At 36.8% G+C, this 22914-nt stretch overlaps 3 protein-coding genes across 3 annotated transcripts; all 3 read left to right on the top strand.

Moving 5' to 3' along the window:
* Nucleotides 1–1261: 1261 nt before the first annotated feature.
* LOC102441126 (olfactory receptor 4A15-like) lies at nt 1262–2179 on the top strand. Its single transcript, XM_006091933.1, has one exon. It carries the CDS (start codon nt 1262–1264, stop codon nt 2177–2179), a length of 918 nt encoding a protein of 305 aa, XP_006091995.1.
* A 10362-nt stretch (nt 2180–12541) lies between these two features.
* LOC102439427 (olfactory receptor 4A5-like) lies at nt 12542–13537 on the top strand. The gene has a single exon (XM_006092088.1). The coding sequence runs from the start codon at nt 12542–12544 to the stop codon at nt 13535–13537; it is 996 nt and encodes a 331-aa protein (XP_006092150.1).
* Nucleotides 13538–21112: 7575 nt separating this feature from the next.
* Nucleotides 21113–22129, top strand: LOC102439126 (olfactory receptor 4A15). The gene has a single exon (XM_014458460.1). The coding sequence runs from the start codon at nt 21176–21178 to the stop codon at nt 22127–22129; it is 954 nt and encodes a 317-aa protein (XP_014313946.1). The 5' UTR covers nt 21113–21175.
* Nucleotides 22130–22914: the final 785 nt, after the last annotated feature.

Here is a 22914-nt window from a genome sequence, read left to right as displayed (position 1 = left end):
CCTAAAACCTATATGTTCATGTTGGCCAATGTTACCCAAATCAATTTAATAATAAGTATAAAAAAAGAAAAAAATAAGTTCTATGTAAATTCTCATACTCAGCCATGTCCTTTTGACTAGTAGAATGTGTGGGAATTAATTCAATTCTGTAATACTCTTTTGTATATTTTCATATTATAAAGATCCAGAATAAATTTACCTTTCTAGCATCAGTATTGTTTTTAAAATTTTAATTTATTTTTCAATTATTCTTTACATTCAATATTATTCTGTACTAGTTTTAGATGTACAGCAAAGTGGTTAGAATATCATGTACTTCAGTATTCTTGGAAACTAATTTCAAGTATAACTATTTGGGGATATTTAATAGGCAGATATTTTTTAAATTTTGTGATAGGTACAATTAATATGTTCTTTAGGAATTGTTTGTTAATCTATTAAAAATTAGAGGATGCTGTAGCATCTGCCAAACTTGACTGAATGACTTTAAAAAAATCCAAGGTAATTCTGCATTAAGAAAACCCTTCAATTGCTACTTTTCTGTCTACAGGTGAGTTTCAGCATCTTGTATGTTTTTTGGCCATTTTGATTTACTTTTCCTTTATTTCCCTGATTCACCCACTTTGCTATTGGTTTGCTTATCTTTCATTTGTTAAATTACTTAGAGCTCTTTGTCTATTTTAGGTATTAACTCTGTGTATGTCCTCTAAAATGTAAATTTCCCCCCAAACTACGTTTGTCTTTTGACTTTATGGTATCTATCACTAAATCCTTAAAATATTTGAACAATGTCTATTTGGGATGTCAATGATAAGTTAAGAAGATTCTCCCATCTCTAGAGTATAGAAAGTCATCTCTTTTATTAACTAGAAAGTAAACATGAAGTAAATCTTTAATTTTTTTTATTAAAACTTTAATCAGTTTTTATTTTTGTATAAGGTATAAGCTATATGTACTTTTATTAACTTACAGATGGAAAGCTACTTGTGGCAACTCACTTATCTTATAATGTCTCCTTTCCCCATATATATCTCCAATTACTTGCCTCTTCACTAGTCTGTAAGATTGCTGAGGTTAGGGACCATGTTTCAATCAGCCTTGTATTTTTATAATCTCTGGAATTACTGCAACATAATAAATCATAATGCCTCTTTGTTGAATGAATGTACAAATTATCCAAAGATTTAAGGAAGTCATGAGTAATAATTATATTTACAGGTAATTTGTCTTGAACTCTGAAATAAGACATACAGAACGATCTATGGAACAAAGGAACAATGTGACAGACTTTATCCTCTTGGGGCTCACTGAGAGTCTTCAGGGTCAGAAAATATTATTTGTTGTGTTCTTGTTCATCTACATTGTGACAATGGTGGGCAACCTACTCATTATTGTGACTGTCATGGTCAGCCCAAGTCTGGATGCCCCAATGTACTTCTTTCTTGGCTACTTATCATTTATGGATGCTGTTTATTCTACTACACTTACCCCAAATATGATTATAGACTTACTTTATGAGAAGAAAACCATTTCTTTCCAAGGTTGCATGAGCCAGCTTTTTATAGGGCACTTATTTGGTGGTGCTGAGATTTTACTCTTGGTGGTCATGGCCTATGACCGCTACGTGGCCATCTGTAAACCCTTGCATTATTTGACAATCATGAATCAACAAGTGTGTATTGTACTGCTACTGTTGGCCTGGATTGGAGGTTTTTTACATGCTATAGTTCAACTTTTCTTTGTTTACAATCTTCCCTTCTGTGGCCCCAATGTCATTGATCACTTCATTTGTGACATGTATCCCTTATTAAAACTTGCCTGCACTAACACCTATGTTATTGGCCTCATTGTGGTTGCCAACGATGGGTCCATCTGTGTGGTCATCTTTGTGCTGTTACTCATCTCCTATGGGGTCATTCTGCACTCCCTGAAGACTCTTAGTCAAGAAGGGAGGCGCAAAGCCTTATCCACCTGTAGCTACCACATTACTGTGGTGGTCCTCTTCTTTGTCCCTTGTATTTTTATGTATGTGAGACCTCCTTCTACCTTACCCATTGATAAATCCTTAACTGTGTTTTACACCGTTATCACTCCTATGTTGAACCCCTTAATCTATACTCTAAGAAATGAAGAGATGAAAAGTGCTATGAAAAAACTCTGGATCAGAAGAAGAAAATGAGGCAGCAGATAAATGTTTCACCTATTTTTGTTGTTGTTATTAATCCTCACCCAAGAATATTTTTCCATTGGTTTTTAGAGAGAGTGGAAGAGAAGGGGAGAGAGAGAGAGAGAGATAGAGATAGAGATAGAGATAGATAGATAGAGAGAGAGACAGAGAGACATTGATGTGAGAGAGATACAACCTGCAAACACCCTGACCCGGGCCAGGGGATCGAGCCTGCAACCGAGGTACATACCCTTGACTGGAATCGAACCTGAGACCCTTCAGTACACAGGCTGACGCTCTATCTACTGAGCCAAACCGGCTAGGATGCACCTATTTTTAATGAAGAATTGTTCCTTCCAGGAAAGCCATGTGTGATTATTTAACTGTAGTAAATGTCTCCTCAGGTTTAATAACTGGGCCATGATGAAAAACATTTATTTTGTGAATACTCCCAATGATAAAAATATATTTTTAAGATTTTCATGATTTCCTAATATTTTAAGATTTTTTAATTTGTTGGAAAAATATATGCTCAGTTTTTATGTGTAAAATGTTTCTGTTGATACTATGGATTTATGTTCTATGCGATGAGTTTGCTATAGTTAATACTGTATATCTATTTTAGTGAATGGAAAATTTTTTTCATGTTTCCTCTTTAATAATATAATCTTTTGCAAAATTAATAGTAATTATTACAATTTCAGAAAATAAAAGAAATAAAACATAAAAACTTAGTTCAGTTCTTCCCTCACAAAGATAGCCCATACAATATTTGAAGTATATTTCTTATTTTTGTATCTGCAACAGATTTAAAAAATATAATTGTTTTCATATTGCTTAGCATGTGAAGGTTGAAGGAGAATGAATGATGCTTCAGAGGGCTGTTATTAATCATAAGGAGGCTAAGTATATATAAATAATCTGAATGAGCAAGGCAGATATGCAGAAAAATAACAAAATCTTATGTATTTTTCTGATTGGGAAATCATATCATCTCCTCATGTGGATCAACTTTGTTGGTGTTATATTTTCATGAAGATAATCCACTAATATTCCTAGGTAACTTAGAATTAATTAGCTTCAAATATATAATACAGAACTTGACCAGATATTTTGGGTGATATCATTGTTAAGAAAGATGCTGACAATATATACTATTTTTACCTCTCTTATTAATACAGATTATTATATAATAAAGAGTCCAGAATATATTGTTTTATTTGACAGTCCTCATTCAAACATCTTCTCCATGCATCAGGCCTGAAACAAAATAGTTTGCCTCTAATATGGTAGGAAGCATGTCATCAAAGAAACTTATGATTCTGCCTCTGTATTTAGTCTGGATTCATAAGGGGCTAAGGCTAGGGGGCAATGGGTCCCTCTCAAAGGTAAACTACACTATGAAAACCTGATATCCCGAGTTTTACCCCTGTTCTTATTACATAGAGGTTTCTTATATCGCCTTTAAAAAATTTATCTTTATTGTTGAAAGTCTTACAGATATATCATCTTGAAGTCCCCCCAAACATAATACTATTCACCAAGCAATAGCAAGCATTTAATTTTATCACAATTTTTATAATTAATTCTTCTACTTTTGCACATTGTTATAGATTGAATGTATGTCCCCTCCCCCCCGGCCAAATTCATGATTTGAATTATTTATAATATGGTGGTATTTGTAGATGGGGCCTTTGGGAGGTGATTAGGTCATGAAGGTTGAATCCTCATAAATGGAATTAGTGTCTTTATAAAAGAGACCTTAGAGAGCTCACCTGCCCTTTATGTCAGGTGAGGACACAGTGAAAAGGTGGCTGTCTGTGAACTAGCAAGCAGTCCCTCACCAGACACTAAATCTGCCAGCACCTTGATCATGGTCTTCCCAGATGCTAGAGCTATAAGATAAATATTTGATGTCTACCACCCAGTCTATGGTATCCTGTTACAGTAGCCCAAATGGACTAAGACAGACATTTAGCTAATTGCAAAACAAAAAACCAAAACAAAACAAAACAACAACAAGAAGACATCCCTCCTATCTTTTAAATCTCTAATTGCAAAAGCCTGGGAGCCCTTCCAGCTGCCATGTCTCCTGGACCAAAGCCAATGCCACATGCTTGAAATTTTTTTGAGAAAGCACCACACTTCCAGGTTCTACTTTTTGCTCTGGTTATCTTTGCTACATGGCACATGACTCCAATTTTTATAGCTTTAAAAAAAACCAGTTTTATTTCAAAATTTTGTGTGCCAGGAATCCAGGCAGAAGTTGGCTGGGTATTTCTTCTGCTTCATGAGGCATGGTCTGAAGTCCCTCTGTGTTATTCCAATGTCTTCCAGTAGTTGTCTTTTAAATGAGCTGCATCAGACACTGTGTCAGGGAATTATTGAATCTTAAATCCCAGTGTTCAAAACAGGGTGTTAGGATTAGGCTTCTGACAAACCTCCAGGCGTCAAAGGTTCATAAAACAAACACTTCCAAGAACATCTGAGCACTAGGAATATGGAGTTCCAATGGCATTGCATGAGTAACTTCCCATTATAAGTCCCCTGGAGTCAGTATCATTTCTTTCTGTTACTAGGATAGTGAAAGAGATAGTAATGAATTTGGCAGGGTTTGTGGCATTCTCTAATGGTCATGGATCATGTTATTCCCATAACTTTGCCCAATTGGCCTAGGCTTTGTGTTTTGGCTAGATTGATCAGTCATACTTGACTAATAATGTTTATCATAGCTCTCACATCCTCCCTAGCTTCTTCCTTTAAGGAACTATTATAATGTTATCAATGTAATAGATTAACTTATTTAGAGTATGTTCATATCTAAGTTTTATTTTAAAAATATGACAATAAAAGTGGTTTATAGAGAGTTACTGTGGATTATTGCACATTTTGAGGCAACATATGTATCAGTTAATGTTTGCAGTATATCATTCTTATTGGAGCATATAAATTCAGCTTCTGGGCTATTGCAAACATAATCTTATCTAGAAAGTGTCTATCCTTCAGATAAGCAGAAGCATTAATAGTTCTTTGCATTTAGCTGGAAGGGGCATAGAGAATTAAACCTATGGATATATTACTTCTCCAGGTTTGAGTCATAGTTTAGTCCACAGTAACCTCTATCATATCAGACTAGAGGCCTGGTGCACAAAAATTTGTGCACTTGGGGGGGGGGGTCCCTCAGCCTGGCCTGTGCCCTCTCCCAGTCTGGGACCCCTCGGTGGATGACCACCTGCTGGCTTAGGCCCACTCCCTGGGGGATTGGGCCTAAGCTGGCAGTCAGACATCCCTCTGGCAGCCCAGGAGCCCTCGGGGGATGTCCACTGGCCAGCAGGGAGCAGGCCTAAGCTGCAGTCGGACATCCTTAGCGTTGCTGAGGAGGCGGGAGAGGCTCCCACCACCACCGCTGTACTGGCAGCCATCAGCCTGGCTTGTGGCTGAGCAGAGCTCCCCTTGTGGGAGCGCACTGACCACCAGGGGGGCAGCTCCTGCATTGAGCATCTGCCTCCTGGTGGTCAGTGTGTGTCATAGTGACCAGTCATTCCCAGTTGTTCTGCTGTTAGGGTCAATTTGCATATTACCCTTCTATTATATAGGAGTGCCTGGCCAGCCTGGGTGAGGGACTGTTGGCTGTTTGCAGGCTGGTCACAGCCCCTTCAGGGTGGGGGTCCCCCCTGGGGTGCCTGGCCAGCCTGGGTGAATGGCTGATGGCTGTTTTCAGGCTGGCCACAGCCCCTTCAGGGTGGGGGTCCCCACTGGGGTGCCTGGCCAGCCTGGGTGAGGGGCTGATGGCTGTTTGCAGGCTGGCCACAGCCCTTTCAGTGTGGGGGTCCCCATTGGGGTGCCTGACCATCCTGGATGAGGGGCTGAGGGCCGTTTGCAGGCTGGCCACAGCCCCTACAGGGTGGGGGGTCCTTCTGGGGTGCCTGGCCAGTCTGAGTGAGGGGCTGAGGGCCGTTTTCAGGCTGGCTAAGCCCCCAGAGGGGACCCTCACCCCATGAGGGTGTGGCCAGCCTGGGTGAGGGGCTGATGGCTGTTTGCAGGCTGGCCACAGCTCCCAGCCACCCAAGCTCCCAGTGGAGGCTGGCTGGAAGTAGGTATCTGGGATTTATTTGTCTTCTATAATTGAAACTTTGTTGCCATGAGCGGAGGCTGCAGCCGGCTCAGGGCTGGTGGGAAGCTTGGCTTCCTCCATCTCCCGGGCAACCAAGCCTCCTGCTTGCTCCAGCTCCATGGCTGCCAGCTGCCATCTTGGTTGGGTTAATTTGCATATAGTCGCTCTGATTGGCTGGTGGGCGTGGCTTGGGGCATAGTGAAGGTGCGGTCAATTAGCATCTTTGTCTTTTATTAGTGTGTAGATAGTTCTTCTAAACTAAAGATAACTTCTCCATCTTTTGCCACTTACCATTAAGAGATGACTAGTACTAAGATGTACTCTTTAAATCTTAGAAGTAATACATGCAACATTGGGGGTTGCTGGATTTCATCCATATCTTTGTTGAGCTGGAAATCACCAACTTTTGGGGGGGCTCAGTCCATCATGAAAATCTGCATCTGGTTCAGATAGGTACTTAATGCCTCTTTATCTAAGGCCCTTGTGACCTAGAAAATGCAATATAGATGGATGTGAAGATGTTCTGTGAAGCACATAGTAAGCCATGTTAAAGAAATAACAGTGGAAGCCATCAGAAATTTGATGTAGAGGCAGGCTCTTGTTGGAAAATAATTTATTGTAGAAACCGTTGCTTGATACTAGACTGAAAATAAGGAAGTGAATGAATGGACTAGAAGTCATTATGGTTCCTCTGACATAGATTCAGGCCTTCAGAAAGGAAGCACTGTGATTATTTTGTCCTTTCAATAATTGAAACATCAACTTCCATAAATTCCCCAGTCGCAGGCTTCTCTGCCTCTGAGACTCAGGGCCTTTAACATCTAGTGTAGGGGCCTCCTTTTCTAAGGATATGGATGAATAAAGGAACCTAAGACTGGTTCTCCATTTTGGCTTAAATTTTATTTTCTTTACCTAAAGATTTCCTAATATGAAACCCATAAATGCTTATTCACTTTATTTTTTTTCTTTTCAAATTACAGGCTTTTCATATATTTGTCTATTTGCTACTCTTTCTTGGCAAGGCCCAAATCTTTTTTCTTTAAGGATTGTTCTAGGGGAGAAAAATGTCCATAAGAGATTACTTCATTTGTATTTGTTCCAAATATTCTAATAAACTAATCTATATTGACCTTACATTCTCTTCCATTTAAATCAGTTATGATGTAAAAACCCAGGGAGGCCGTGTCTGCCCATGTAAGTGGGATAATTATTTTTCTGATAGAAATACTTAAGAGATTTCTGAAAACTCAAATTTCTGCCTAATCTGAAGTCTCTCTTTAAATGATATCTGGTCCTTTAAATGTTTTCTTGTTATTATTTTCCTTGGCATAGATATCTCGTTGCTTGTAGAAACCTGTATACCATCCAAATGTTCTGGGATGAAGTTGGGGAGGGGTAGAGACATACTTTTAATTAGGGAAAAATGTGTCTTGAGGGATAAGCTCTTTGAGTGACTGAGAGGCTAAAGAGTTCTGTGAGAATACTCAGTCATTTAAGGAAGATAAATCCCAGCATTTTTCTTGTTGGCTACAGAGAGAGATTAATGACCTGAGACATGAATGTTATCCTAAATCCTCAAAGTCAAGTACTTTTTGGTTACTTCATAATTGACTGAGAAGAGGTACGAATAACTAATGGTAGTGTTCTAAAATTTTGTTTTTTTTTGTATTGGCAAATCATGGATTTGTTCAAGTTAATTTCCAAGAATTCAGCCAGTTTTTACATAGCCTTGTGAACAGAGCAGCTTTGTTTTTCTGTGAAGAGATTTTCCCAGCAGGTGAGAGTGTCCAACTATTTTTGCAAGGAAACATTTATGTTTTATTTAAGTGTCTTTCTATTCTAGACATCCACATGGGATACTGCAACACTTGTCTGAAAGACTGAGGTGATGGGGAGTCTGTGTGGAAATACGGGAGTGTGGCCGCGTGAAACTATTTCTAGATCTACTGATCAGCTATACATTCTTGTGCTCTATAGTCACACATAGATAGACAAGGATCTACAGTTACTCCCAGTGAAAGAAGCATTGCTTTTAAAGACCAAGGGGAAGACCCAAGGAGAGTTCTTAAAATGGCCAAGGGATGCTCATTGAAAATTTATACGGTATATTTAAATATTTCTCGTGTCTTAAATATATATTTTCATTGGAGGAAGTCTGAGTTGAGAAAATTAAGCTAGAAAAACATGGAAATTAACAAGAATATACAAAATATGTTTGGTTTTAGCATTATAGCCTGACAGGTGTTTATTGTCAAATAAAGTGAAACATGTGATGCATTACAAATAAACTAATGATTCATAATCTTGGTTCATAGGCTATTATATTTTATCCAGTGCTAACATTTATGATTATTTTAAGACTTTTAAATTAGAGAATTTTTGATACATCATCTCTATATTGCATTGTGTGTTTACCACCAAAAGTCAAATCTTCTGTCACCATATATTTGACCCCCTTTACCTTTTACTACCCCCCACCCCTCTTCCCTCTGGTAACCACCATACTGTGGTCTGTGTATGAGTTTTTGTTTTTCTTGTTTGTTCATTTGTTGCTTTCAGTTTTATATCTCTCATATGAGTGATATATGGTTCTTGACTTATTTCACTTAGGATGATATTCTCAAGATCTATGCACTAGTTTCAGGGGTACCACATAGTGGCCAGACAATCGTATACTCCACAAAGTAGCCCCCTGGATACATCAAGTAACCACCCTGCCACATGCATAGTTATTACAATATTACTGACCACATTCCCCACTGGGGACTTTGGATTCTGATATAGAAGCTTGATATGTGTGAACCTTTTAAAATGATCACAGCAACCCTATTTGTACATATTTAAAAAGAGACCTGTGCTCAGGGAAGTACCTTGCTTACTATTATTTAGAGAGACATAAAACTGTGATTTTAGAGTATTTTAGAGGGTATTTTTATTACTATGGGAGTTTAATTTATCTTTTTAAAAAACCGCCATATTAAGAAACTATGTTAAATGTTTTTTTAAAATATAGAGACATGTGAATTTAGTGGCTTAATTTGAAAGCGTAGTAATACTATCAGTTTTTATGGTATCAAATCTTTGATGACTTAACAGAGAAGAGTTTATATATCCAATTTTTACATCTAAGTAATTTAACTGACTAATAGAAGATTTATTCTGCTGAAACCCAACATCGATTATTAATGAGTAAGGGCAGTAGATAGATCCTGTGTAAAGTAAGGAGTGAGAAGCAGAGAATTGTATATAGACCACCTGGCACCCTTACGTTCTTCAATAGGTGTGCCTTTATCAGTCTATAGCTTCAACAGTGATAGAACAGCTGAATACACTGGATGCAGCAATGTGAACGAGGCATGTAGGATGTTCCTCACAGCTGGCTTCCAAAGGAAGCTCAACCTTTTTCTGCACATGTCCTCCCTCCCTCTGCCACCAGGTCTTTGGGAATGGAATCAGCTTGTCTACCTTTCAGCTTTAGTAATTCTGTAATTTTCCTCAGCAGTGAATAAGCAAAAATTTTTGGTTTGTATCTATAGTTGTATAATTCTTCTCTCTTGTTTAATTTTGTTCTTTACCATCAGGTGTAGGGGACACCAAGGAATCAATGTGTGTTTTTTTAATTTTCTTTGCTTTTATTTACTAAGATATGCTCTGTGTTTATTTGTTATGTCTTCTCAAGATCCCTCCTGAGAAACCCCTGGAAGTCTGAAGGGACTTCTAGCACTTCATCAAGAAAGAAACTCGTTCTGAAGAAGATATCTTAAAGAATACTAATCTCATGTAATTATCACATTAATATTATTACTTGTGGATATTAATTTCTTAAATATAATTTCTCCTTCCTGATTTGATCCTTTTTTCTTTTGTTTTCTATTTTCAGTTTTTCCTATGATGTATGGATCCCACTTACCCCCCTGTTATTCTGATTGCTTCCAATTAAAATATGCTCCATCACAGGTAAATATTACTACTCATATATAATCAAGTAGATAATCCTGAGACATACAATCTCATTTATGCCCAACTATAATTCTTTTTTTTAAAAGCATATTTTTATTGATTTCAGAGAGGAAGGGAGAGGGAAAGAGAGAGAGAGACAGAAATATTAGTGATGAGAGACAATCATGGATCGGCTGCCTCCTGCACTCCCCATACTGGGGACCGAGCCCACAACCCCGGCATGTGCCCTTGATTGGAATCGAACCCAGGACTCTTCAGTCTGCAGGCTGATGCTCCATCCACTGAGCCAAACCAGCTAGGGCCCAACTATAATTCTTATCACATTGACAAAGATCCAGATGATTTCTTCTGATGCAGTGCTCATAGTGAAGCATTCAGGAACATTGATGATAGCTATCATTTATTTATTGCACCTTTACTGGGTGCCAACTGCATTCTAGGTACTCTACTTGTAATAAAACAACCTAAGAGGCAGGCTTTCTTGGTAGCCCTATTCTAAAAATTATGCAACTGAGGCACAGAGAGGTTTATTAAGTTGCCCAAGGTGACATAGTAAGTGGAAAAGCTGGGATTCCAACACAGACAATGCACCTCCAGAGTCCATGTTATTCATCACTGTGCTACAACAGAGTAACTTGTAATCATTATCTGGTTTCTGTAATGATAAAATCCCATTTACCACTGGATAGCATGTTTCAGGGAACAGGGATAAGCTTGGAAATTTTTATTTTATTATAAAAATATGAAGAAAAGTCAGCAGAATAGCATAAGATAGTGTTACACAAAAAGGTCTCAGAGCATGTCTGGGAATGCTTTCTGAGATTGTCTAGTTCAAGCCCTTTATTTTCCAATGAGCAAACTGAAACAGGCTTCCAATTACATTTAGAAATGACTGAAACCCACGCCTTCTTACTCTGAGATTCGCCTTTTCCCTTGGGTCTGCTGGTGTCTGGAATCTGGGACCGAAGCTCTAGTTTTGAGCACTCTCAGTATCTTGGAAGCATTAGAAATAAAACCATGTATCATTGTCCTTTACCTCTCTTTTCAGTGTCTGTGTTCTTCTTCTCCTTCATTACCTAGTTCGCCCCAAGAGCTTTGAAAAAAACAACAACCCATAAAACAACTAGCTGCTAATGTAATTGTTGATGATAGTCAAGAGTCAGATAAGTTAAAAATATTTGCTGAAAATCTAAATTGTGTCTCTATGTTAAGAGTGGTGGAATAGACAAAGATTAAATGGAGAGAATTGCAACTTCTTCAAAAGCTGACAGTCAAAAAGAGCCAACAGGCAAGTCAAACCAAGTAATTGCTATAGAGAACAATGTACTTAAAGAATTTTATAGTTTGATACAGTGCAAAGTCCAGTCTCTTGAAATTTAATGAGAGATCCATGAAGACTGAACATCCTTTGAGACACAAAGGACTGAATATCTAATAGTGGATTATCATAGTATTAAGTGAGTTATTCCAAAAGGGGCATTATTTTTGGTGCGACATAGATCATATTATAAAGATACTCACCCAAAATACTATAAACTTGGAGAGCTGACTCTATGCTAATTTGTTCAGAGTTTTTTTGTTTTGTTTTGTTTTTGTTTTTTGATCACCACCGGACAGTAAGTCATTGCTGCCTCTGTGCCCAGACTGGCAGTTTCAATAAGGCTCTATTAAATAAATGACTGACTGTTGGGCATTTGATACTCTTTTCTATAGACAATCCACTTAGAGATGGAACCTCTTACTTGTAACCCAAATAAAATCATCTGTGGAGAAATAGAATTGTCAAGGGAAGGTATAATGCAGTGGTTCTCAACCTGTGGGTTGCGACCCCTTTGGGGGTCGAACGACCTTTTCACAGGGGTCGCCTACAACCATCGGAAAACACATATATAATTACATATTGTTTTTGTGATTAATCACTATGCTTTAATTATGTTCAATTTGTAACAATGAAAATACAGCCTGCATATCAGATATTTACATTACGATTCATAACAGTAGCAAAATTACAGTTATGAAGTAGCAACGAAAATAATTTTATGGTTGGGGGTCACCACAACATGAGGAACTGTATTAAAGGGTCGCGGCATTAGGAAGGTTGAGAACCACTGGTATAATGTGTTACGGGAAGAAGAACTCATAGATATTTACTGAATGTTTACTGTATGTAAACCTCTGTAAAGGTATAATAATGAAGATGTACTTCAAAGCATAATGTATTCATAGTCGTGTTCACAATTTCATTACAGGTCCCGTTCTCCTGACCTCTCATCCCTGAAACAGGCTTTAGAGAAGACTAAATGGGACATAGTAACAATGTGACAGAATTTGTTTTCCTGGGCCTCACTCAGGATCTACACGGCCAGAAAGCATTATTTGTCGTATTTTTACTCATCTACATTATGACAATGGTGGGCAACCTGCTCATTGTGGTGACTGTTCTTGCCAGCCCCTCCCTGGCTTCCCCCATGTACCTCTTCCTTGCCTATCTGTCACTCATGGATGCGGCTTATTCCACTGCCATTTCACCCAAATTGATTATAGACTTACTCCGTTGTCATAAGACAATTTCTTTCTCAGCTTGCATGGGACAGCTCTTTCTGGAACACTTATTTGGAGGTTTTGAAGTCTTTCTTCTGGTGGTAATGGCCTACGATCGCTATGTGGCCATCTGTAAGCCATTGCACTACATAACCATCATGAATAGACAGGTTTGCATCCTGCTGTTGGCCGTGGCTGGGGTTGGAGGTTTTGTGCATTCTTTGGTCCAACTCCTCTTTGTGTACAGCCTCCCCTTTTGTGGCCCCAATATCATTGACCACTTCTTCTGTGACGTGCACCCTCTGTTGGAACTTGCCTGCACTGACACCTACTTTGTAGGCCTCACTGTGGTTGCCAATGGCGGAGCAATCTGTACGTTCATCTTTATTTTTCTATTAGTCTCCTACGGAGTCATCCTCAATACTCTGAAAACTCACAGTCAGGAAGGGAGGCGCAAAGCCCTGTCTACCTGCAGTTCCCATATCACGGTGGTTGTCCTCTTTTTCGTTCCCTGTATTTTCCAGTATGTTCGACCTGTTTCTAACTTCCCCATTGATAAATCCATAGCTGTGGTCTATACTGTTGTCACTCCCATGTTGAATCCTTTAATATATACTTTGAGAAACCCAGAAATGAAACATGCTATGAAAAAGCTCTGGCATAAAAAGTTAACTATAGATAGAATGAGCATGTTGTCACCCATACTGAATGCTTTTGTTACTAATTCTGAAGCACAAACAGGCAGTCCATTGTAACAATGGATGACTTAGTCAACTCAATGGGGTTTTAGGAATGCTTTTCTTCATTTACAGAAAGGCATAAAAAAGTGGAATAAATTATCCATTGAGGTTAGAATCAATCTAATATAGAAGTTCTGCAGGTTGAATAAAAGGCACAGGTATTTGTCCTATACAAGGAAAAGTACACTAAGTTCACCTTGTAACTTTTTCTTTATTTTAAAATGGGACGTTAGAAGAAAGAGGCTTTTTTTTTCCCTTTGAAAATTGAAAAATAAGCTACCTTTGAAAATTTGCTGTTACCCTAAATAATGAGAAAACAATTCATCTAATGTTTAGAACAAATTTCTGGGGTCAAACAGTTATGTTTGTTATTTTATCCACATAGCAACTTTCTGTAGCTGCCTTATGCATTTTGTCTTTAAGATTACTTTCGGCCTGACCAGTGTGGCTCAGTGGTTGAGCATCCACCTATGAACCAGGGGGTCATGGTTCTATTCCCAGTCAGGGCACATGCCCAGGTTGGGGGCTTGATCCCTAGTGGGGGTGTGTGTGTACATGTAGGAGGTAGCTGATCAATGCTTCTTTCTGTCATTGATGTTTCTTTTCTTTTTTAAAAAAATATTTATTGTTGAAAGTGTTACATATGTCCCCCTTCTTCCCCCATCGATCCCCTCCAACCAACCCCCAACCCCCACCCCAGGCCCTCACCACCCTATTGTCTGTGTCCAGGGGTTACCCAATATGCATACAGGGTCTTTGGTTGATTACCTCCCACCCATCCACCCTCTCTACCTTCCCTCTAAGATCCCTCACTCTGTTCCATGCTTTCATGTCTGGATCCACTCCATATCATTGATGTTTCTATCTCTCCCTCTCCCTTCCTCTCTGAAATAAGTAAAAAATATATTTTAAAAAAGATTATTTCTGTTCTTTAGGTTGATGTCTATGCATTTGAAGTTCAGAATGTTTAGATGGGAGATGGTCCCATATTTGGTTAAAGACACAGTCAGTGAGCAGTTTTGTTAGATGGAATATTGGAGCTGTTTACAGGTAGACATGAACCTGTATGGGATGACCGACAATGAAAACTGATTCTAGTTCTTGATTAAAGGATAGAAAACCATATTCATTCAAGTCATAAATATATTTTCATGCCTTTCCTCACCAAATATTATGTGCATTTTTGCCATTCTTCAAAGAGTACATAAAACTTATTTTGTCTTAATGATACTGAAGATTGGGTAAAGAAATGCATTATTTTGCATAGCAATGTGTTCCCTAAAAATTGTTTTCAACTGAAATAATTTAAATTATAGACTTAATAAAGATTATTTTGGTATAAACAAAATTTTGTTTTTAAATTTTATATAACAAACAACAACAACCAGGTGTTTTTTTTTTAGTTGTAACCCATACTGGAACATCATGAACTAGGAAGAAGATGGAATTGCTTTCACTGTATTATAGGAATATCATCTATGTTTTGTAAGAGTTTTCTAACTAAAAAAAAAAGAGACATTTTCTTATTTTAAACTTTTACTATGCCCTGGCCGGTGTGCCTCAATTGGATGAGTGTTGTCTCATGCACCAAAATGTTGCCAGTTCGATTCCCAGTCAGGAAACATGCCTGGATTGCAGGCTTGATCCCAAGTAGGGGCTGTGCAGGGGGCAGTTGATCAATGTTTCTCTCTCTTTCCCTCTCCCATCTGCTCTCTTTAAAATCAATAAAAATATTTTAAAATTTTATTATGTATTTTTTCATGCATACCAATAATATATGCAATTTATTTCTAGATTTTGTAGCCTCCTACCTAGAATATGATCGATATTAAAATTACCCGTATATACCATTCCTCTGCCTCTTTCCAGGGGCAATCCCTATGCTGAAATTTTTGTTAATCATAGTTAAAAATAGTTTAGCCCTGACTGGTTTGGCTCAGTGGATAGAGCATCGGCCTGCGGACTCAAGGGGGTTCGATTCCGGTCAAGGGCATGTACCTTGGTTGCGGGCACATCCCCAGTGGGAGGTGTGCAGGAGGTGGCTGATTGATGTTTCTCTCTCATCGATGTTTCTAACTCTCTATCCCTCTCCCTTCCTCTCTCTAAAAAATCAATAAAATATATTTTTTAAAAAATAGTTTAATTACACATGTATGTATCCTTAAGTTGTAGAGTTTAGAGTTTTATATTCCTTACCTTATATACCAACCTACTTTCCTAATTTGATGTCATATTTACTCTATTTAAAGTCCACATACTTGAGTATCTATTTCTAGACTATTTTCCTTTGATTGGTTAATTATTCCTAAGCCAATACCACATTATTTTAGGTCCTGTAAGTATATTTTGATATCTGATAAGAGGCCTACTACACAATAGTCTTATTAAAAAAACAAATTCTGTTTCAAAAATTCTTTTCCACATAAGTATTAGGATAATTTTGGAGATCTTAGAAACTTACTAAGATTTTGACAGACAGCATATTAAATGTCTAACTAATTTAGAGAAGAATTGATATCTTGATCACATTGAGTCATTCTATCATTCTGTCCCAGAGCAGGAAAAAGTCTCAATATTTATTTAGGTCTTTAAGATTTAAAGATTCTTTTAGACTATTGCTGAGTGATAATGATTTCATTAATGATTTTTAATATCTTTTAAATATTGTATATTGTATTCCTCATTTTTATATTATTATGTCACTTAATAGAGGAAAAAGTGGTATAATAACTGTGAATAAAGGAAACCTTGACTCATTCTTAGCTTTAATGGGGATGCCTTCAGTATTTCCCCCCCAAAAATGTGATCATTACAAAAGATAATCTCCACCTGTATATTACTACCCTGAAAGGAACAGATATCACTCTTCAAAGGAACAACTGAAAACTATTTACAAAGAGCTTGCAAGATTAAAGAATTTTTAAAAATCCTCAGTTGAGGTTATGTTTATTGATTTTTAGAGAGAAGAGTAAGGGAAAGAGAGAGAGGAAGAGAGAGAGAAAAGAGAGGGGAGGGGAGAGAGAAACATCCATGTGAAAGAAACATGATGGGTTGCCCCCATGTCATCATTTTATTTTGTCAAATGCTTCCAAGTAATCCGGAAACTTGTCAGATCAGTGACAAAGACCAGTTATGTTGAAATATTCAAAGAACTAAAGAAAACCATGCCTCAGGAGCTAAAGGAAAGAACTATAAAACAATGTCTCAACACTAAATGATTTATATCAACAAACATGAAAATTATGAAAAAGAACAAAAATAAATTCTGGAGTTGAAAGTACAATAATTGAAAAAAAAATCACTAAAGTGGCTGAACAGCAGATCTGAGGAAACAAAAAAAGAATCAGTGAAGTTGAAGATAGGTCACTGTGATTATCCAGTCAGAGGAACCAGTGCATAATGATGTTAAAGCTCCTCCCTCTCTGGTTCAGGTTCCAGGGTGTTTACAGGCTGTTCACGCAATCTTATTATTTTGTTATTAATAAGTGATTTGCTCTTTGATGTTCTATTGGTATTTTTCACTTAATTCCCCACGGTGATTGGCCAGGAGAAGCCCCTGAAAACATAGAATGCACTGGAAGAATCATGCAGAAGGTCTCAGCACAATTCCTCAGTGAATTTATTTTTGAACAAGCAGCCTTGGGGACAAACTGTTTTAACAACTCAGTAAAGTGATTTGTTATTTATCTTTGATTAAGTCCCCAGTCATATCTTCCTTTTCTGGGAGGAGATTTCTCCTTGGGTGTTAATGCTACTGTCAAGATGTAGTAAAATAAAAGTGGTTACTTTGCTAGACATGAATCATATTAAAACAGTCATATGACTATTTTAAAAATATTAAAAGCCCATTTATTTGAATATCCAGCTCTCTGCAGTATTGACTAAGTATGCTATTAAAAGTTTTGTCAATTTATTTGGTCAGTTAAACATAAGAATTAGGTTTTAAATTTGATTACTAATACATATTCTCAATGACAACTTTCAAGTATGGTGATTCATCCATGATATCAACTGTTTCTTCTTAAAGCCAAACTTTGGATAATGCCATAACCCAAACGGTAAAATCTTTATGAAAGCTGAAGAAGACGGTCATGCTTTGTACAGGCAAAGAGAGCTATATTTGCATGTGACAAGCATTTCCAGCTGCAATGATGAGGTGTATCCTAATCTGTTCTCTGCAGTCACACCTGGGTTGATGTGGTGGCAATCCTGACTTATCTGCATCACACTGAACTTCAACTTCCAGAACCAAAGACAGAGTTTCAGAAGCTTGGATTTGGAACAGGGGACAGAAGAGGAAATAGAAAATCAAGGTAACATATTTACAAATACTCTTCACTGCTCTGAGAATAGGGATAGATGGACTTAGTTTGAATGAATTATGTATCTTTTAAAGAAGCAGGTTTTATCATTTGATTTCAAATGCTTTATGCCAGAAGATCCAGAATAAGAAAGTGAATGCACTTTATCAATTTTGTAAATATTATGGAACAAATACAATGATAATAATTTTCTCCAGTATTTTGTATTAGAGATGTTTAAATGCATACTGAAATGGAGAGAACACATAGCATAACATAACTAACGCAGCAATATTAGCAGACATATATGGTCTTCACAATAATGTATGTAGATTGCTTTATATGGAGAATCCAACAATTATATATTTTGTATTTTAATATGTTATGATGATAGTAAGGATTACTGTAGCTCTTTATAATTGTTATCTTGTATTAGTATCTTTAAATGTTCTGGTTCTGTGTGGGTATTTTTTTGTTTTGATAAATAGACATAGCACATTGTTGTGCATTTATCACTACTATCCATTTCTTCAGAGAGCTTTGTTTGTATTATGCTGTTTAATCCTTAAAACCATCCTACATGTTAGGTGCTATTATAAGTCTCCTTATACAGATGATGTTGAGTAATTTACCCTCTCTGATTGTTGTTCTTCTTTATTTGTCCCTAAAGTCTGTTAAGCAACACTCAGGCTTTATAGATAGTTTTTCCCCCTTTATTATGAAGAAATTGACTTGGAAAATGTGATATTTCTTTAAAATATATCTTTATTAAAAATCTGATAAGCTGAGTAGGTGTTTAATAGAACCTCAACATTTTTGTTGCATCATTTTTTTGGTCATTTGCTCAATCATTTAAAAAACCTATTGTTTAATTGGGAAACAGATATAACCATATAGATAGTTAAATAGAAACATCCTATGTTTTAAAAAGATCTGGACTGAAACTCAAAATTTCAGAATCTACATTTTTTAATATCTTGCTGGTTGAAAGTGCTTCCCAGTATTTTATGCCTTGCATACCATGTAAGTGGTTCATTTTTCTGCCTGATGTTGTTGAATTTGGCATACTATAGATCTACTTATCTTGTTTTAATTGTCATTGTGGGATAGTTATCATGGATTTACATTGTTGAGCATTCCTTAATGATTTATTTGTTCTCATTGAAAATGTTAAGATATTTGAAGAATCTCACAAATGTTTGAAGCAGATACATGTATATTTAATAAAATACAATATATTGATAAAGCATAGAATTTTATATCATTCTGAACAAATTAATAGCTTTCAATAGTTTAGAGTAATAATTACATGCTCATAAGAACATTTTTGATAGTTGCTTAAAGTGTGTAAGGGACAATCAAAGATTCTGTAGATACAGTTACTAGTAAGATATGTTTACTATCCTGACAGACCCAACAGATGACTGGGAATCACAGTTCTAAACAAGTAAGTATTATAAGTACTCAACAGGTGAAGGTGGCAGATCCTCCTACTGGAAGTTGATTTCTTGGATGCTCAGACAACTCCTATGAAATGTGAGTACTTATTTTCCATTACCAATGTAGCTATAGCTTCATTACTTTGTTGAAGTTATTTAATTATATGCAGTGAACTTCGAGAAGCCCTGAAGTTGGAATGCCTTTAGGCAGCTAGTCTCTTATATTAATATATCTTAAATTTAGAATTTGATTTTTTTTCATTTTTCTTTGATTTGAAAATATGAAGATTCCTGAGGCAGCTCTGATACTGATGCTAAGTTATGCTCCTCTGGACTGACAGCTCAGGAAACCTGAAATTCCTCTACTCTGAACTCATTCAGGCCTCCTCAAACCAAATTATTTACCAATTTCAAAGCATATTTCATTCAGTTTATGGTGTTTGCTGGTTTCTATCTGCCTTTTCTGAGTTATCTCTTATTTTCTCTTTTCTACACTTATATTCTCCTTCTGATGATTGAGTACAGGTTGGCTTGCCCAGAAGCACAAATCTCCTAGAATAATCTTCTGCCCTTCACAAATAGTCTGCAAATGTAGACACTGAAACAGAGCACACTTACAATAATTCTGCCAAAAAGAACTTGCACACATTACAAGTATAATTGGCTCTGGATCACATTTGAAAGGCCCAGCAAGTGAATTATTTTCCTCAGTGAGAATAAATGCCTTGTATTCCACACAGACTTAGATAACCAAGAACTAGCAATATGAACAAAATAACTGGTTTAACTGATTAACTACGTTAATAATCAAGTAACCTTTAACATGTACTAATTCATCTGATTAATATAAAGATGGTCAACCAGCAAAAGTGTTAGCATGTCTTTTAGGATAAAAGTGTCAATGACAAGAATTCAGAAATGCATATATCTGGAAAGAGTAGGATGTGATTTTTCCAAGATGACTGAGCAAAATCAAATAGTATTTCCAGATTTTCAGCATAGACTTATTTCTACTATACCATGATTCTGCCTAAAATCTCTATTTTGGCCTTCTGAATTGAGCTATGGTTAGAAATAATAAATTATAAATAATTTGGTAAACAAAAATGTCGATGTAGTAGTCATACACTTAGATTTGTATTATCCATTTTTCCCTCCTAAAACCGAGGTTGTAATAAATGTCAATTCAGTTTGTGTGTGTGTGTATGTGTGTGGCGAGTGTGTTCTCAAAAAAACAACAACATTGCTTTCATTATACTTTCTTGGTTGGGAATAATTTAATACTTATATTGAATGTTGCTCTTTTATGAGTTTTAAAATTCAGTGTAATAAAATGAAGTTTAATAAACGCTCATGATGTGCCTGGTTCTTTCACTACTGTGAAAAGTAAAGTAACTCAGAAAGGCAGTTATCTAAATGTCAGCCTATAATTTTATGCTCCCATACTAGGTATTACTTTATGTAAGTACATAAGTAAAGTTATTAGAGATGAGACCATGGTATATCTCAGAATGTCAAGAAGCATTCACGGAAACAGGACGTGAAATATGATGTCAAAATATTCAGTCTTTGTGAGAGATATTCTGAAGAAAGCAGCTTTCCTATTGTTCAGTAGATCATCTCACTGATAGGCCCATGCACATTTGCCTGCCAGTTAGAATTCTGAATTCTCATCATTGTAGTTGAAGCAAGAAATGAAATGTAGTTGAAGGGAAAATGAATAGAGTAATTGTGGGAGGAGATTCCAAACTCTCATTTTCTAAGGAGTTACCCTGTGTGAGGCCCCGTGGAACAAAAATTGTTGAATAAGGCATTCCATTTTTTGACATAAAGCTTGTGATCCTCTTAAATTCATTATTGACCCCTTTCTTTGCAGCCTCTGACACCTGAGGTCCACATCTTCAGAAGAACACATGGGAAGTAGGAACAATGTGACGGAGTTTATTCTCCTGGGGCTCACACAAAGCCCTGAGGGGCAAAAAGTTCTATTTGTTGTATTCTTACTCATCTACATTGTGACAGTACTGGGCAATCTGCTTGTCATGGTGACCATCACGTCCAGCCCATCACTGGGTTCCCCCATGTACTTTTTCTTGGCTTACTTATCATTTATAGATACTGTCTATTCTACTGCCATTGCTCCCAAAATGATTGTAGACTTGCTCTATGAGAAAAAAACTATTTCCTTCCAGGCTTGCATGACTCAAGTCTTTGTAGATCATTTCTTTGCTGGTGCTGAAGTCATTCTTCTGGTGGTGATGGCCTATGACCGATATGTAGCCATATGTAAACCTCTTCATTATTTGATCATCATGAATCGGCGGGTATGTGTGCTCATGCTGTTGATGGCCTGGACTGGAGGCTTTCTGCACTCATTGGTTCAATTTCTCTTTATTTATCAGCTCCCTTTCTGTGGCCCCAATGTCATTGACAACTTTTTGTGTGATTTGTATCCCTTATTGAAACTTGCTTGCACCAATACCTACCTCGTTGGACTTTCTATGATAGGTAACGGAGGAGCAATCTGCACTGTCACCTTCTTCCTTCTCTTAATTTCCTATGGGATCATATTACACTCCCTTAAGACACATGGTTTGGAAGGAAAACGCAAAGCCTTCTACACCTGTGTGTCCCATATAACCGTGGTCATTTTATTCTTTGTCCCTTGTATCTTCCTGTTTGCAAGGCCCAATTATACCTTTCCCATTGATAAATCCATGACTGTGGTTTTAACTTTCATAACTCCCCTGTTGAACCCCATAATCTATACCCTGAGAAATGCAGAAATGAAAAATGCCATGAGGAAAGTTTGGAGTAACTATGTGGCCTTAGTTGGAAGTAGACTGTGTCCCTCATACAGAACATGATGTTTATTCTTTCACAGAATCAAGGAATACTTTCATTATCAGTGATTACATTTAAAAAATTATTTCTTTTGAGTTATTCAGCCTAATTATTCTGAAACAGTCATATATATTAATCTTTATCTAAGTGGAATATGTTATAGCCCTTAGAGAGCAAGAGAACTGTATAAGAGAATTAATCCCTTATGTAGATAATCATACTGTGTTAAGATTCTTTAGTGGACTACATTTTTTTGTTTTGTTTTGCTTTATTTCAGGTCTTGTTTGTGGAGTATAGTACCTCCATGCTACATAGAAATGTGACCTCTTAAAACTTGGTCCCTTTTAGTCCAGGAGAGTAAAATTTGAAAATGAAAAATTCAGACAGTTAAAGAATTGCTAATATAACAGTAAAAATAAATGTCTTAGCCAAGTTAATTACTTTAAAATTTCAGAGCATGCTAGTGAAAAAAGTCAGACAGAAAAAGTTTAGAATCATATATAATTCTACTCATATGTGGGATATAAAACTGAAAGCAACAAATGAACAAATGAAAAACAAACAAAAACCTCATAGATACAGATAACAGTATGGTGGTAACCATATTGAGCAGGAGGAAGGAGGTGGGGGAGATTAAAGGCTAAAGAGGGCTCATGGTGATGAGAGAAGATTTGACTTCGGATGGTGGGTACACAAATGCAATATTCAGATTATAGAAACGTGCACTTGAAACCTATATAATTTTATTAACCAATGTCATCCCAATAAATTTAATTAAAAAATAAAAGTTTAAGCATGTATTCATAGC

Source organism: Myotis lucifugus, unplaced genomic scaffold, assembly GCF_000147115.1.
Source record: "Myotis lucifugus unplaced genomic scaffold, Myoluc2.0 scaffold_97, whole genome shotgun sequence".
Lineage (NCBI taxonomy): Eukaryota > Metazoa > Chordata > Mammalia > Chiroptera > Vespertilionidae > Myotis > Myotis lucifugus.
This window is presented reverse-complemented; position numbering and strand designations above follow the sequence as displayed.

Bases quoted from the DNA above. Each gene is read 5' to 3' on its own strand.
- LOC102441126 (XM_006091933.1), top strand. From the start codon at position 1,262: ATGGAACAAAGGAACAATGTGACAGACTTTATCCTCTTGGGGCTCACT.
- LOC102439427 (XM_006092088.1), top strand. From the start codon at position 12,542: ATGGGACATAGTAACAATGTGACAGAATTTGTTTTCCTGGGCCTCACT.
- LOC102439126 (XM_014458460.1), top strand. From the start codon at position 21,176: ATGGGAAGTAGGAACAATGTGACGGAGTTTATTCTCCTGGGGCTCACA.